Source organism: Monodon monoceros, unplaced genomic scaffold (assembly GCF_005190385.1).
Source record: "Monodon monoceros isolate NGI ecotype Baffin Bay Population unplaced genomic scaffold, NGI_Narwhal_1 Super_Scaffold_16, whole genome shotgun sequence".
Lineage (NCBI taxonomy): Eukaryota > Metazoa > Chordata > Mammalia > Artiodactyla > Monodontidae > Monodon > Monodon monoceros.
In genome coordinates, this window is record NW_021703772.1 from 111,982,367 (window position 1) to 112,000,000 (window position 17,634).

At 45.1% G+C, this 17,634-nt stretch overlaps 1 protein-coding gene across 1 annotated transcript in view; it reads right to left on the reverse strand.

The window, feature by feature from the left end:
- The window catches only part of SCTR (secretin receptor), a 45,455-nt gene that overhangs the window by 20,205 nt on the left and 7,616 nt on the right, over positions 1-17,634 (reverse strand). Inside the window, exon 2 of the mRNA XM_029224616.1 lies at positions 13,056-13,161. Coding sequence (XP_029080449.1) covers positions 13,056-13,161 — 106 coding nt within the window. The remainder of the gene's footprint in view (positions 1-13,055; positions 13,162-17,634) is intronic.

Below are 17,634 nucleotides of genomic sequence, written 5' to 3' on the forward strand. Positions count from 1 at the left end.
CACGGGCCCAGCCGCTCCGCGGCATGTGGGATCTTCCCGGACCGGGGCACGAACCCGTATGCCCTGCATCGGCAGGCGGACTCTCAACCACTGTGCCACCAGGGAAGCCCCAAACAGCTATACGTTTTTAAAAAGAGAATTGAATATGCATTAAAAGGTTATAGAACAAGCACATCACAGCTGTGACTTTGAGGGTTACTACTGTTTAGGATGAGGCTAAGTTAAAAAAAAAAAAGTCAGTTGAAAAAAAAGGGAACCCTCATGCACTGTTGGTGGGACCGTAAGCTGGCACAGCCACTGTGGAAAATGGTATGAAGCTTCCTCAAAAAATTAAACTAGAGCCGCTATATGACCCAGCAATGCCGCCCCTGGACACACACCCAGAGGAAATGAAGTCACTATCTCAGGAGCGATCTACACCCCACACGCACTGCAGCGTTATCTGCCACAAAGTATGGAGACAGCCTAAGTGTCCATCAAAGGGTGAATGGGTAAGGAAAAGTACAGTGAAATATTGTTCAGTGAAATATTATTCAGCCTACTGGGATTCCCTGGCGGCCCAGTGGCTAGGACTCTGCACTGCAGGGGGCATAGGTTCGATCCCTGGTCAGGGAACTAAGATAGTGCATGCCATGCCGCACAGCCAAAAACAAACAATAAAAAGGAAATCCTGCCATGTGTGACAACACGGCCGAACTCAGAGGACGTTATGCTCAGTGAAGTAAGCCAGACACAGAAACACAAACACTGTTATCCTCTCCCTGGTATGTGGAATCCAAAAAAGTCAAACTCACAAAAGCAGAGAATAGAATGGTGGTTACCAGGGGCTGGGGCTGCAGGGAAAGGCGGAGAGGTTGGTCGAAGATTCCAGAGCTGCAGTCAGATACAATGAATAAGCCTAAGAGCTAACGTACAGAGTGCTGAAAAAAAGTCAGCCAACTGATTTAAAGGAAAAAATATTAAGCAAACCACAGTACATAAGGTGCATGGTGCAAGCGGGCTGGAGGGACTATGGCCGGGGGAGCAGGGGTCTGTGCGGCCCCCTGGATGCTTGCAGGGACCCCTTTTCTGTGGCTCCAGGGTGTGAGTGGAGGGCCTGACCCCACTCCCCACAGGCTCCTGCTCTGAGTGCGAGGAAGGCTGCACAAGCGGAACAGGAAAGGGAAGGGGGCGTCCTGGTCTGGCCTCCCCTGGGGCTCTGGCTCAGAAGGGACGAAGCACAGAACTCGGGTCACTGTGGGGGGCTGGGAGTTTTAGACCCAGAGCAGCAAAGCTCAGGGCCTGAGCCGGGGTTGAGGGGGACCCATGAGGTAAGGGATAGGGGAGCTTTGTACACAGAGCCACTAGGGAGGGCTCAGCGCCTCTGGGAGGGCAGGGCTGGAGTGAACGTAAACTGGCTGCTGCAGGGCAAGCAGGGCCCAAGGCATCCCCACAACCCTCCACCATCTCTGAGGTCATCTGCTGACACTGACTGCCTGGCTGGAGGGGAAGGGATGGAAGGGTGTGCAAGTTTAAGTAGGGAAACAAGAAAAGACACCATGGGACCACAGATGTCATCTGGAGGGGCCAGGGGGGTGCCTGCCTGGTGCCCACTGCACAGCATGGCATCCTCGGTTGAAGTGAAGTGTGGTGGAGACGGACTGAACTTTGGACACGCCACTTACCTCTACGAGCCTCACTTTCCTCATCTATAAAATGGGCGTGGTAACGTCCCCCAGGATTTTGGTGGGAATTAATGATTTGTGTTTGCAGTGGATCTTTTTTTCCTCCTGGTTACTTTTTTCCTTTTTTCTGTCCTTCCTCCTCGGATTACTAGTTCACAGTCTCCAAGGAGGGCAGGAAAACTTACGATCTCCCTGACTTGGGCTTCCAAAGGTCCCTGGGGCAGGGGGATAAAGAGGAATTCTGGTGTAATCAAAACGCTTAGGAGAAAACAGAAAAAGAGCAAGACTTCCCCTCAGACTAGGGAGATAAGGGGTGATGTGATGAGCAGGCACACAGAAGGTTCCAGACAGAGGCATGAGTGCACTGCTGCCCATTCGCCCCAGATGGCGGGAAAGCCCAGAGGAGAAACGGCTGCGGGAACATGTCCAGATGGGCAGGACCAACAGCCTGTTTCCTGGCTTCATCATGCCCGCTCTGCCTTCTGAGCCCACCCCCAGGGGCAACCTGGGGCGGTCTCCTTGGCTTTGCAGTATTTACGGTATTTAGGCGTTGCCCTGCTTGTGATGGCTGGACCACACACAGAGGTGGTCAGGGTGGGTTAGAGGAACTGAAGGCCCAGGGTGGCAACGGCATTTAAAAGCATGGCACAGGAGCGACAGCAACGAGTTTGGGGGTGTTCCTCTTTAAGCCAAGAAGCACAAACCGTTCCACAGAACTATCTTGGGGAGTAGTGGGGTGCCCACCACCTAGAGTGTTCAAGCAGAGAGGGTCATGCAGTTAGGAGGCTGCATGGGATGAGACGAAGGACCCTTTGAACGTGAGGCTGAGCGCCGCTTCCCTGAGGCAGGCTGGCTCTTTTGCCTGCGGGAGGCCTGCTCAAGGTGGCCTCAGAGCACCAGACACCTCTCCTCCCTTCCCCGAAGGCACATGGAGCCTCCCCTCCCCGAAGGCACGCCAAGCCTCCCCTCCCCCGACAGCACAAGGAGCCTCCCCTCCCCCCGACCGCACGAGCTGCATCTGGGGCCCGAAAAGTCCTCCTTGTCCTCCCTGGCTGAGACGCCTCCTTTCACGCCGCCTCTCACACTACACAGACATTAACTGGTGTCAACAGTCTCTCTCTTCCTCTTTTTTTTTTTTTCTTTCCAAATGCTAATCTTTTCTTGGGAGGGTGAGAATGTCAGTCCCTCACAGCTCAGTCTGGATTGTAAAATAGACAATCCTCAGGATTTGCACTCAAAAGATATGGGCTGAGAGTCCTGTTTCAGCTCTGGGGGATCCTGTGCCTCTAAGAGCCTCAATTTCCTCATCTGTGAAGTGGGGATGACAACGGTACTTACTGCACAGGTTGTTTTAAGAACTGAAAAAATATGTCGAAAATGCTACATGAACATAAGTTACTTGTTTCTGAAAAACGAGCCCAGATCAGTAGTGCCAAAGAAAGGGTGAAGAGAGCTGGGCTCTGGGCAGGGGAGGGAGGTCACAGGTTGCCTTGCTGCCAGTGGCCCTCAGGAGCCAGGAGAAGCCAGAAAAGGACTGGAATGTTTGTTAGAGAAACTGCATTAAAAGCCAGCACATAAGACACACTGATAGCAGCGCCACCACGTGGATGAACCTTGGAAACATTAGTGCAAGGAGGTGACACAAAGGTCAGGGACTGTGGCTCCATTTGTTATGAAATGTCCAGAGTCAGCAAAAGCATAGAGACAGGGAGTGGATGCATGGTTGCCGGGGCGGGGGGGGGGGGGGGGGGCCAAGATGAGGAGTGACTACTCAACGGGTACAGGTTTTATTTTGGGGTGATGAGAATGCTTTGGAGCTACATAGAGGTGGTGGTGGTTGCACTGTGAATGCACCAAATGCCATTGAGTTGTTTGCTTTAGGATGGTTAATATTGTGAATTTCACCTCAATAAAAAAGCACTGCCCTCCCGCCACCCGCTAGAAGCCCGCCCATGTTCTTTGGGAGTGGGCAACCAGCCGGCAGAGACAAGAGGAAAAGGGGATGCTGTGTCCCCATTTTGAAGGCGAGGACACAAAGGTCCAGAGAGGATCGGGGTCTTGCCCAAGGTCACAAGGCCCCTAAGTGACAGAGCAGCACACCTGCCCAGGTCTGTCCAAACTGCTAAGCCCACATCCTTCCTGCCACTGCACTGTCTCTCGGGAACATTCTTCCTTAGGGAGAGGCAAAGCCCTTCAACTGGCCAGCTCTGAGGGGGTATCAGCTTCTGAAAACAGAGCAATAAATAGCCGGGTAGAGCACGCCATGCAGCTATTAGGGTGACCCTGAAATGTTCCCACAAAATGTTCCGAAGGCCTTGGCCACCTAACCTGGAATAGCTGAAGAGTTAATTTTTTATTCGTGATAAGTGTGCCGGGCTTGGTGACAGCTCGTTTCCTGGGACTCTTCTGGCGTTCAAACATTAACCTCCTCCCCAGGGAAGACCGGGCAGCTTAACCATTAACCTACACCCCCAACAGAGAGTCCGCCAGCCCCTCCCCACCTCAGGCGCCAGACAGATCCTTGCTGGGGACGGAGGGCCTGTGGGCCCAGGTGACCAGGACTTCAGGAGTCGTGCTCCTGAGTGGAGGTTATGGGGCCGGATCCCCCCCAGGCGGTCTCAGCCCCAGCCCCCATCCCCGCAACCTGGCCCTGATGGGGATCCGCGGGGCGGAGCCTGACCAAGGGCTCCATGCCTTTGCTGTTTCTCCTGTTTTCATTCTTTGAAGAAATCTTCCCCCGTGGCCACCATGTCGCTTCTAAGCTCCACGATGGGTCTTCTGGCTCAGCTTTCTCAACCTGACAGCGGAACAGGCCTAAAGACTTTCCCAGGAGTCCAGGTCCTCAGAAGACTTCAGAAGACTCAGAAGTCTTCTGGCTCAGGCGCTTTTAAACCAGGTTTTCAAAACAACAGACCCCTTTTCCTAAATGAAAATTGCAGAAGGCCAAAATGCAAAACAGATCCAAGCGGCCCGAGCCTTTGCCCCGTTCACCCAGCTGCCGGCCTGGCCAGACACAGTTGCAATTACTGCGTGTGCAGCACAGCCGCATCGCACACGAGGAAAGCGAGGTCTCCCCAGGGAGCTCACGGCAGAACCCGGCAGGAGTCCCACTGCGCCTTCTCAGCCCTGGATGCACAAGTAGGATCACATGGGAGCCTCTGGGGACAGAAGATGGCTAGACCTGCTCCAGGTCGGTGCTCCAGGTCTGAGCACATCCGCAGCCTCCCAGGAACTGCAATGTGAGGTCGGCATCCACAGGGTGACGGGCCCCCAGGTCAGGCTCTGGGGAGCACTCCCCATGGGTGACGTGGCTACACTTCTCACCCCAGCTGGTCTGTGACGAGCGGGGCAGGCCGGGGGCGTCCATGTCCTCTGCTGCAAAGGCTCTGCTTCACCTCTCTCTCTCTCTCTCTCCTTCAAGTCTCCTCTCTCCCTGCTCTCAGTCAAACGTCTGCACTCACTCATTCACCCAGTAAGTCATCAACAAACACACAACAACTACTAGGTCTCGCAGGCCCTGTGCCCCGCGCTGGGGAAAAAGAGGAAAGTGACACAGTCCCTCCCAATCCAGGAAACACATCCCTACGATGCAGTGCAGAGGTGCCAGGAGGGAGAGAAACAGAGGGTCCTGCAGAAGTCCGGGCGGCCAGTTACACGGGGAGAAATCGTTCCTGGAGGAGTCTAAAAAGGAGAGTGGTTGGCAGAGTGGAAAACAGGGAATGGTGTTGAAGCAGAGGGATCAGCACGTGCAAAGGCGCAGAGGCATGAGAGAAACATACATGGTCAGGAAGTTGTAAGCAATTTGGTTGAGCCAAGTGGCAATGTCTGGGATGGATGCGTGGACAAGGGAGTGCAGAGCTAAATCTCATCCTGCAGCCACTGGGGAGCAATAGGACATTTAAACACTTCAGATGCTTATTTTTAAAATAACCGTCTGTAACTTCTAAGTGTGAACTAAAGTTCACCATCATCTCTCCCAGTGGCTTGCTATTCTACGCTTTATCCCTCAGGCCTGAATGCAAGTCCCACGCTCTGTCACGGGAATTTCTGGTGTTCACCTTGGGGACATGCAGGCAGCTGTAGTTTCTGGGGTGACAGGAGGGCCCAGGAAGTCAGGAGGCTGTGGCTCAATGGTGGGCCCCTGTGAGCCGTAAGACTACTGTCTGGCTCCCCCGAAGAACCTGCCACAGCCAGCAGAGGGGAAGGAAAGACTCAACCTACGGAAGGAAGTTGTCATCCTGCCCCGTCCCTCATGCAGAGGACGGGTGACTCCACTGAAGCCCATCGCAGCACCCACACTGCTGGGCCTCTGCCGCCCACGGCACCACCTTCCTCCTGCCCCCGGCTGCTCCTGATGGATTCGTGCAGGGGCCCGAGGCCGCTCCTGGGCCCTCTCCTCCTCCCCTTCCCTCATCCTCTCCTCCTGCAACTTCAGCCTCAGTTGCCAGCCAGACAGAAGTGTTCCCCAGCCTGGCCCTCCTCTGAAGCCTCCACTCCGTGCGTCTAGAACTGAACTCACGACCTTCATCTCTTCTCCCCCAAAATACTCCCCCCTCCTCCATGGAAGTGCTGCAGCCACCTTACGACCAGGAGGCGAATGCCACACATTGAGCAGAAAGACAGGAGGAATCTGGACACCTGGGGACTCTGCACCAGCTCTGGATCTTTTGTGGTGTCTAAGAAACCAACCCCTATTTGATGAAGCTCGCTTACCGAGTCTCTGCCACATGTGCAAAAACACATTCCTAAGCCATAAGAGAGGAGTCCAAGCTCCTTTTTTCTCACCATTCTCACCTCACAACAAGAAGTGCTAAATATTTTTTGAACGGATTCTTTCAATTTCACACCAACCCCATAAAACAGATGTTGAAACTGAGGCCCAGAGACATAGAACTTGTTCAAGATCACACAGCCTAATTTAAAAGCCTGGGCTCCCCGTTCCCCCTCTGCACCCCTCTTCCTCTCTCTTTCTTTTGGAAAATGCAGAGATGGGGCTGTCTTCCCCTTGCAGCCACACACATAGCGCCGCCATCGCCACCAGACGGCAGACAGTTGTGTTCAGGGAGCGGGATGCGGGACGGGAGGGAGGGGAGGGAGGGGAGGGGAAGGCCTGGCGGACACAGCTGAGACGACCAGAAGGCACAGCGGCAGCCGCGGTTCGGGGGCAGCCAGATTCCTGGGAGGGGGGCAGGGAAGGAGTCACCGGCCTGGCCGTGGGGGACGAGAAAGTGGGCGACCAACAGTCCAAGGATCCCAAGAGCAAAGGCCATGACTTGGAGATAAGAGTACTGCAGAAGGACCTGTCTGGTCTGTATGCCGACAAGCCAGATAACCTAGATGGAAAGGATCAATTCCCAGAAACACACAACCTACCAAGATGGAGGTATGAGCAAGTAAAAACTCAGAGCAGACCTCTAACTAGTCGGGAGATGGAATGTGTCATAAAAAATCTCTCAACAACAAAAGCCCAGATGGCCTCACTGACAGGGTCTACCAAATGTTTAGAGGAATTAACACCAAGCCTCCTCAAAGGCTTCCAAAAAACTGTAAAGGAGGAAACACTTGCAAAATCATTCTATGAGGCCACCATCACCCTGATACCAAAGCCACACAAAGACTCTACAAGAAAAGAAAACTACAGACCAATATCTGTGATGAACATTGATGTAAAAGTTCTCAACAAAATACTAGCACATTGAATTGAACAGCACATGAAAACAATTATACACTATGACCAAGTGGGATCTATTCCTGCGATGCAGGGGTGGTTCAAAATGTGAATATTGCTCAATGTGATACACCACATTAACAAAATGAAGAACAAAAACCACAGGATCATCTCAGCTGATGCAGAAAAAGTATTTGACAAGATTCAACACCCTTTCATGATAAAAAACACTTACACTAGAAATAAAAAGAAACTATCTCAATATAATAAAGGCCATATATATAAAGGCCACAGCGAACATCATACTCAATGATGACGCCTGAAAGCTTTTTCTATAAGATCAGGAACAAGACAAGGACACCCACTTTTGCCACTTGTATTCAGCATAGTACTGGAAGCCCTAGTGTATAGCAAGTAGGCAAGAAAAATGAATAAAAGGTGTCCAAATTGGAGGAAAGAAGTAAAATTATCTCTGTTTGCAAACAATGTGATCTTATGTGTAGAAAACCCTAATGATGCCTCAAATGGACTCACCAAAGTGACAGGGTAGATATAAAATCAACACACAAAAATTAGTTGCATTCCTATACACTAGTGAGGAACAACCTACAAAGGAAATTATGAAACAAATCCATTTACAATAGCATTAAAAAGAACAAAAACCTTATGAATAAACCTAACTACCAATGTGAAAGACATGCACACTGAAAACTACCAAACACTGCTGAAAGAAATTAAAGGCACAAATAAATGGAAAGACAACCTGTATTCATGGATTAGATGTCATAATATTTTTAAGATGTCAATACTACCCAAAGTGATCTACAGATTCAATGCAATCTTTATCAAAATCCCAATGACAGGGACTTCCCTGGTTGCCTAGTGGTTAGGATTATGGGCTTTCACCGCCATGGCCCAGGTTCAATCCCTGGTCAGGGAACTGAGATCCCGCAAGATGCATGGCACAGCCAAAACCAACAACAACAAAAAAATCCCAATGACAGAAATATTTCATTTAATATTTATGTATTTAATATTATTTTCAGAAATAGAAAAATTCATCCTAAAATTCTTAATGGAATCTCAAAGGACCTGGGAATAGTTAAAACCATCTTGAAAAACAACAAATTTGGGGATCTCATACTTCCTGATTTCAAAACCCATTTGAAAGCTACAGTAATCAAAACAGTGTGGTACTGGCATAAAGACAGACATATAGACCAGTGGAATAGGAAAGAGAGCCCCCAAATAAACCTTCACATATATGGTCAAGTGATTTTTTTACCAAGGTGCCAAGACCATTCAATGGGAAAAGGACAGTCTTTCAACAAACGGTGCTGGGAAAACTGAATGTCCATGTGCAAAAGAATGAAGATGGACCTTTAACTTATACCACACATAAAAATTAACTCAAAAATGGACCAAGGACCTAAATGTAAGAGCTAAAACTATAAAATTCTTAGAGGAAGTTTCATGAGATTGGATTTGGCAATGCTTTCTTGGATATGACACCAAAAGAACTGACAACAAAAGTAAAATTAGATATATTAGGTTATACATCAAACTTAAAAACTTGTACATCAAAGGACACAATCAACAGAATGAAAAGGCAACCTACAGAACGACAGAAATCATTTGCAAATCATATATCTGATAAAGGGTTAATATCCAGAATATATAAAGAACTACAACTCCATAACAAAAAACCAAACAACCCTATTTAAAAATGGTCAAAGGACTTGAAAGGACGTTTCTTTAAAGAAAACATACAAATGGCCAAGAAACACAGGAAAATATGCTCAACATCACTAATCATCATGTAAATGCAGATCAAAACCTCAATGAGATACCATAGGCCAATCACAAAAAGACAAATACCGTATGATTCCAGTTATTTGTGGTACCTAGAACCATTCAATCCACAGAAACAGAAAGCAGAATGATGGTTCCCAGGGGATAATGGAAGAGAGGAAAACAGTTGTTGTTTAATGGGTATAGAGCTCCAGTTTTGCGAGATAAAAGGTTTTGGAGATTGGGTGCACAGCAGTGTGAACTTAACACAACTGTACTGTACACTGAGAAATGGTTAAGTTGATGAAATTTACATGTTTTTTTAAACTTCTTTTTAAATTTCTTCAAAGAAGACATACAGATGGCCAACAGGCACATGAAAAGATGCTCAACATCACTGATCATCAGGGAAATACAAATCAAAACCACCACAAGGGCTTCCCTGGTGGCGCAGTGGTTGAGAGTCTGCCTGCCGATGCAGGGGTCGCGGGTTTGTGCCCCGGTCCGGGAGGATCCCACATGCCGCGGAGCGGCTGGGCCCGTGAGCCATGGCTGCTGAGCCTGCGCATCCGGAGCCTGTGCTCCGCAGTGGGAGAGGCCACAACAGTGAGAGGCCCGCATACCACAAAAAAAAAAAAAAAAAAAAAATCACAAGATATCACCTCACACCTGTCAGAATGACTATTATCAAAAAGACAAGAAATAACAAGTGTTGACAAGGGTGTGGAGAAAAGGGAACCCTCGTGCACTGTTGGTGGGAACGTAACTGCTTCAGCCACTGGGGAGAAACTATGGAAAGTCCTCAAAAACTTAAAAAATAGAATTATCATATGATCCAGCAATTCCACTCCTGGGTATTTATCCAAAGAAAACAAAAACAGTAATTAGAAAAGATTCATGCACCCCTATGTTCACTGCATTATTTGCAATAGTCAAGATACAGAAGCAACCCAAGTGCCCATCAACAGATGAATGAACAGATAAAGAAGATGTGGTACATATATACACAATGGAATGTTAGTCATAAAAAAGAATGAAATCTTGCCAGTTGTGACAATATGCATGGACCTAGAGGGTATTATGATAAGTGAAATAAGTCAGACAAAGACAAATACTATACGATTTCACTATGATTTCTATGATTTTATAAATGTGGAATCTATAAAACAAATGAACAAACATAACTAAAAAGAAACACGTTACAGAGAACAAACAGGTGGTTGCCAGAGGGAGGCAGGGTGGGGGAGGAAAGAAATAAGTGAGGGATATTAAGAGATACAAAGTCCCAGTTGCAAAATAAATGAGTCACCGGTATGAAATGTACAGAGTGGGGAATGTAGTTAATAACTATGTAATATCTTTGTATGGTGACACATCATAACTAGACTTGTCTTGGTGATCATTTTGAAACATATAGAAATATTAAATTACCATGTTCTGTATCAGAAACTAACATAGTGTTGTAGGTCCATTATACTTTGAAAACAATCAAACAGACAAATTCATAGACAGAGATCAGATTTGTGGGTACCAGAGGCCGGGCTGGGGGGAATTGCAGGAAGGTAGTCAAAAGGTACAAACTTCCAGTTATAAGATAAATAAGTAGTAGGGATGTGACGTGCAGCATGATAAATACAGTTACCACTGCTGTGTGTTATATGTGAAAGTTGTTAAGAGAGCAATCTCAAGAGTTCTCGTCACACCATTTTTTTCTATTTCTTTAACTCTGCACCTATAAGAGATGATGGTGTTCACTAAACTTCTTGTGATAGTCACCTCATGATGTATGTAAGTCAAATCATTATGCTGTGCACCTTAAACTTATACACTGCTGTGTGTCAACTATATCTCAATAAAACTAGAAGAAAAAGAAATAAAAATGGTTAAGACAGTAAAATTTATGTTACATGTATTTTACTACAATTAAAAAAACAAAGCAAAACACTGATAACATCAAATGTTGTCAAGGATGTGGAGCTACAGGAACCCTCATTCACTGCTGGTGGGAAATTAAAATGGCGCAGTCACTTGAAAGACAGTTTTGGCAGCTTCTTACAAAACTGAACATGCTCTCACCATACGATCTAGCAACCATTCTCTTTGGTATTTATCCAAATGAATTGAAAACTTATGTCTGCACAGAACAACTTGATTTAGAATTGCCAAAACTTGGAAGCAACCAAGATGTCTTTCAGTAGGAGAATGGATAAACTGTGGCACATCCAGACAGTGGAATATTCTTCAGCTCAAAGAAGAAATGAGCTACCAAGCCATGAAAAGACATGAGAAAAACCTTAAATGTATATTACCAAGTGAAAGAAACCAACCTGAAAAGATTACACACTGCATGATTCCAACTATATGACTTTCTGGAAAAGGCAAAACTATGGAGAGAGTAAAAAGATCAGTGGTTGCCAGGGGTTAGAGGAGAGAGCGGGATGCATAGGTGGAGCACAGAGGATTTTCAGGCAAGAGAGACTACTCTGTATGATAGTATAATTGTGGATACATGCAATCATACATTTTTCAAAACCCACTGAATATGAACACTAAGGGTGACCTCTAATGTAAACTGTGGACTCTGAGTGACGATGGTGTGTAGGTTCATCAGCTGTAACCAATGTAGCACCGGCTGCAGGATGCTGACGGTGAGGGAGACTGTGTGTTTGGGTGGGAGGGGGTAGCAGAGAGTACGTGGGAATGCTCTGTACTTTCTGCTCCACTCTGCAGGGAACTGCTCTAAAAAATAAAGTCTATTAAAAAGAAATTCACGTCACATAAAATTAACCATTAGCCATTTTAAAGTACAATCAGTGGCATTTAGTACATTCACAGTGTTGTGTGACCGGCACCTCTATCCAGTTGTAGACACTTCACCACGACCAAAAGGCAGTTCCTACACAGTTACTCCCCAGCCATTTCCCCTGAGCCCCTGACAACCATGAATCTAACTTCTGTCTCTATGAATTTGTCTAATCTGGACATTTCATACAAGGAGAATCATATAACATATGGCCTCTTACAACAGACTTCTTTCACTTCACTTTTTAAAAAATTTATCCATGTGGTAGTATCAGTACTTCATTCCTTTTTAAGAATGAATACTGTTCTATTGTATGTACAGACCACATCTTCGTTACCCATTCATCAGCTGACAGACACTTGGGTTGTTTCCACCTGTTGCCTATTGTAACCCGTGCTGCTAAGACCTTGCCCGTACAAGTCTTTGTCTGACTATCTGTAAAGGATTCTTCTCTTAATGCTACATCCCTCCCTGCCCTTAGATGAGTGAAAGCAAAGCAGATAAGTGAAGGAAGGGAACAGAAATAAAATTAACATGTAAATATCAAATTAATAATATTTACAGTCCTAACTAATAACAAATATTTAAATTAATAATATTTAAAATAATAATATTTAAGAAACACCTGTATTAACATACTTTATCTCAAATATCTTTATAATTCTGATGTAGACTTTATCACCTGTGTTTTATAGATCAGTAAAGCAAGACTCGGAAGGTTAAATAATTTGTCCGTGTTCACACAGCCGGTGAGGGTCAGCCAGCAATGGACTCCAAGTTTTCCAGACCCCACGCTGTCTCTCCCATCAAACTAGCAGTAGAGGTGAGAGAATGGGTGAGAAGTACACTGCCTTGATAAGTAATTCTCACCAAAAGCTTACCTTGGTGAAGTCATCATGCAGAAGCTAATGGTTCAACAACCCTGGCTGTAACCACAAACTCAGAGAACCAAAGAGAGGCAATGACATGGTTTCTCTGGGTGTGTATAGACTGGTCACCAGGGTCACTCCAGGCCCGTCCCCTCAGCTTATTCTCTGAAAGGACACAGCTGCTCCAGCCCCTACCTGCCCCCAACCCAGTGGACCTGGACGCAACTCACATCCCAGAGTGGGCCCAGGTGTGCACGTACCTGGGGCCGGGTGCCTGGCCTTCTCCTCGGCCAGTCCCTGCAGACACTGGTCCCGTTCTTCCCGCAGCACCTGCAGCACAGCACACAGCCGAGGGAGGGCTCCCACCTGCAAGCCCAAAGTCGAGAATGCTCGTCACTGTCACGAAGCTGAGTCTAGTACGCAGGGCGGGGCCAGACAATGGAGACTCAAAATGAGGAAGACAAACTAGTGAATATGACAAAAAAAGAGCATGCTCACAGATACAGACAACAAACTTGTGGTTACCAGCAGGAAGAGGGAAGGAGGGCAAGCTAGGGGCAGGGCAGTAAGAGGTACAAGCTGCTAGGTATAAAATAAGCTACAAGGATACGTTGTACAACACAGGGAACAGAGCCCATATTTTACAATAACTATAAATGGAGCATAACCTTTAAAAATTGTGAATCACTAATTGTACACCTATAGCCTATACAGTATCGTACAGCAACTATACTTCAATAAAAAAGACCTGTAAAAAAAGTAATGTAAACTAGAGACTTTAGTTAATGTATCAATATTAGCTCATCAATTTTAACAAATGCACCACTTTTATGCAAGACATTAGTAACAGGAGACACTGGAGAGGAAGGGTTGAGGGGGTACATGGTCATTCTTTGTACTTTCTGCAGAATTTTTCTGTAAACCTAAATCCTCTCAACAAAATAAATTATATTAATTTAAAAAGAATAAGGGGGAGAAATCAGTTCACCTACTTTAAAGACTTGCTGTATAGCTACAGTAATCAAAACAGCATGGTATTAGTAGAAGAACAGGCAATGGTGTTAGAGCGACTGGACAGCTACAGATAACAAAATGAACCTTGAACTAAGACTCATACCTTGTACAAAAATTACCTCAAAATGATCATGGACTTGAGCGCAAAACATTAAACTAAAACTTTTAGAAAAAACATAGAAAATCTTCAAGATGTAAGGCCAGGCAAAGATTTCTTATACTTGACACCAAAAGCACAATCCATAAAAAGAAAAATTGATAAATTGGACTTCACCAAAATTAAAAACTTTTGCTCCAAGAAAAACCATGTTAAGAGGATGAAAAGGCAAGCTACAGATGAGGAGACGATATTTGCAATCCGCAAATTAGAACTAATACCTAGAACAGACAGAGAACATTCAAAAGTCAATAGTAAACAAATTAAAAAATCTATTTAAGGACTTCCCTGGTGGCGCAGTGGTTAAGAATCCGCCTGCCAGTGCAGGGGAAGCAGATTCGATCCCTGGTCCAGGAAGATCCCACATGCCGCGGAGCAACTAAGCCCATGCGCCACAACTATTGAAGCCTGTGTGCCCTAGAGCCCACAAGCCACAACTACTGAGCCTGTGCTCTGGAGCCTGTGAGCCACAACTACTGAGCCTGTGTGCTGCAGCTACTGAAGCCAGCACACCTAGAGCCTGTGCTCCACAACAAGAGAAGCCACCGCAATGAGAAACCCACGCACCGCAAAGAAGAGTAGCCCCTGCTCGCCACAACTAGAGAAAGTTCGCACGCAGCAACGAAGACCCAACGTGGCCAAAAAAAAAAAAATCTATTTAGAACATAGGCAAAATGCATGAAAAGACATTTCAGAGAAGACACACAGATGGCAAATAAGCACATGAAAAGATGTTCAACATTATTAGCTATTAGGTAAATGCAAATTGAAATCGTAATGTGATATCACTACACGCTTATCAGAATATCTAACATAAAAAATGACAACAATGCTGGCAAGGTTGTGGTGAAACTAGGTCACGGACACATTGCTGGTGGGACTGTAAAATGAGACAACCACTCTGGAAAACAGGTTGACAGTGTCTTAAGAAAAGCTAAACATGCAACTATCATACGACCCAGCCATTGCACTCTTGGGCATTTACCCCGGAGAAATGAAAACGTATATTCAGAAAAAAACCCTGTACACTACTATTTGTAGCAGCTTTATTCCTAACAGCCCAAAACTGTAACAGTCCAGATGCCTTTCAATGGGTAAATGGTTAAACAAACTATGGTACATCCATACTATGAAATTCTACTCAGCAATAAAAAGGAACAAAGTAGTAATACATGGACCAACTTAAATGAATATCCAGAGAAATATGCTGAATGAAAAAGCCAATCCCAAACGGTTACATACTGTATGATTCCATTTATATAACATTCTTTTTTAAATTTAATTATTTTATATTGGGGTATAGTTGATTTACAACCTTTGTGTTAGTTTCAGGTGTACAGCAAAGTGATTCAGTTATACATGTGTCCATTCTTTTTCAGATTCTTTCCCCATACAGGTTATTACAGAGTACTGAGTAGAGTTCCCTGTGCTGTACAGTAGGTCCTTGTTGGTTATCTATTTTATATAGCGTAGTGTGTATATGTTAATCTCAAACACCTAATTTATCCCTCCACCCCCTTTCCCCTTTGGTAACCATAAGTTTGTTCTCTATGTCTGTGAGTCTGTTTTGTCAATACATTCATTTGTATCATTTTTTTTAGATTCCACATCATTTATATAACATTCTTGAAACAGCAAAATTATATCAATAGAAATGGAGACCCTATTAGTGGTTGTCAGGAGTGAAGGGAGGGTGAGGGTGGGAGGGAGGGAGGTGTGACTCTAACAGGGCACCACGAAGGGTCCTCAGGGTTGCAAACTTGTTTTGCACCTTGACTGGATCAACGTCAGTATCATAGCTGGTCAGTCAAACCCCAGCTCACTTGCAAACACTAAGAAAGAAGTAAACGTGCATTGCTATGTGCCACTGAGTTTCTGTGACTGTTACACAGCACAGCTGACTGGGTAGGAGTGACGTTTCCCAAAAGTGGGTGGCCATGTGCATTGCTGGAAATGAAGAAAGGGGCGCTGCAGCAAAGAGGGTCTTGAGAGCGATGGAGCAAGATGAGGAATGAGGGAACACCTACAATGGGAACCTCTCCAAGAAAAATTTAACTTCCTTTGTGTTTTTCCCTGGGACTATGCAAAAATAAACATCAGAAGACAGTTTAACTTTTTCTTTTCATTCTACATTTCTTTTTCTTAAGTTGTAGTAAAATATACATAACATTTACCATTTTAACTGTGGTTTAGTGTACAAAGTTGTACAATGATCACCCCTATCCATCTCCAGGACATTTCAACTGGCCCAACAGAAACTCTGTACCAATTAAATAGTAACTATGTACCCTTCCTGGAGTCCCTGGTAACCTCTATTCTACTTTCTGATTCTACGAATGTGTCTGTTCTAGGTACTTCATATAAGTGGAGTCATGCAATATCTGCTTTTTTGTGTCTGGCTCATTTCACATCCACATTGTAGCATCTATCAGAATTTCCTTCCTTTTTAAGGATGAATACTATTCCATTGTATGGACAGACCACACTTTGTTCATCCATTCATCGCTGGGTTGTTTCCATCTCTTGGCTACTGTGAATAATGCAGCCAGGAACAGAGATGTACAAATATCTTTTCGAGTCCCTGCTTTGATTCTTCTGGGTACGTACCCAGAAGCAAAATGTGTGGATCATATGGTAATTCTGTGTTTACTTTTTTAAGAAACCACCACACTGTTTTCCACAGCAGCTGCCCCATTTTACCTTCCCGCCAGCAATGCATAGAGTTCTAATTTCTCTATGTCCTCATCAACCGTTGTTATTCTGTGCTAATAATATCCATCTTAGTGGGTACGAAGTGAATCATCCCACATTTCTTTTACCCTTATCCCTCCATTAAAATTGAATAAACTGGGACTTCCCTGGCAGTCTAGTGGTTAAGACTCCACGCTGCCAATACAGGGGGCCAGAAAATATTTTTAAAGACGAAAAAGAAAAAAAAAAGATGAAGAAGAAAAAAACTATCATCTATAGTTCACCCCCTTTAAAAAAAAGTATTAAATATAATTTTACTTAAAATTCACAGGAGGAGAAACAAGTGAAGGTGAAAGTATTGCTAAAATTAATATAAAATTTTCCTCAAAACAAGAGCTATTAGTACTGAAAAGTTCCCTTTAAACAGTTTTTAAAAATCAAGTTTGTCTCTTAGGGGAAAACATAGGCAGAACACTCTATGACATAAATCACAGCAAGATCGTTTTTGACCCACTCCTAGAGAAATGGAAATAAAAACAAAAATAAACAAATGGGACCTAATGAAACTCAAAAGCTTTTGCATAGCAAAGGAAACCATAAACAAGACGAAAAGACAACTCTCAGAATGGCAGAAAATATTTGCAAATGAAGCAACCGACAAAGGATTAATCTCCAAAATTTACAAGCAGCTCATGCAGCTCAATATCAAAAAAACAAACAGTCCAAAAGTGGGCAGAAGACCTAAATAGACATTTCTCCAAAGAAGATATACAGATGGCCAGCAAACACATGAAAGGATGCTCAACATCACTAATCATTAGAGAAATGCAAATCACAACTACAATGAGATATCATCTCACACTGGTCAGAATGGCCATCGTCAAAAAATCTACAAACAATACATGCTGGAGAGGGTGTGGAGAAAAGGGAACCCTCTTGCACTGTTGGTGGGAATGTAAACTGATACAGCCACTATG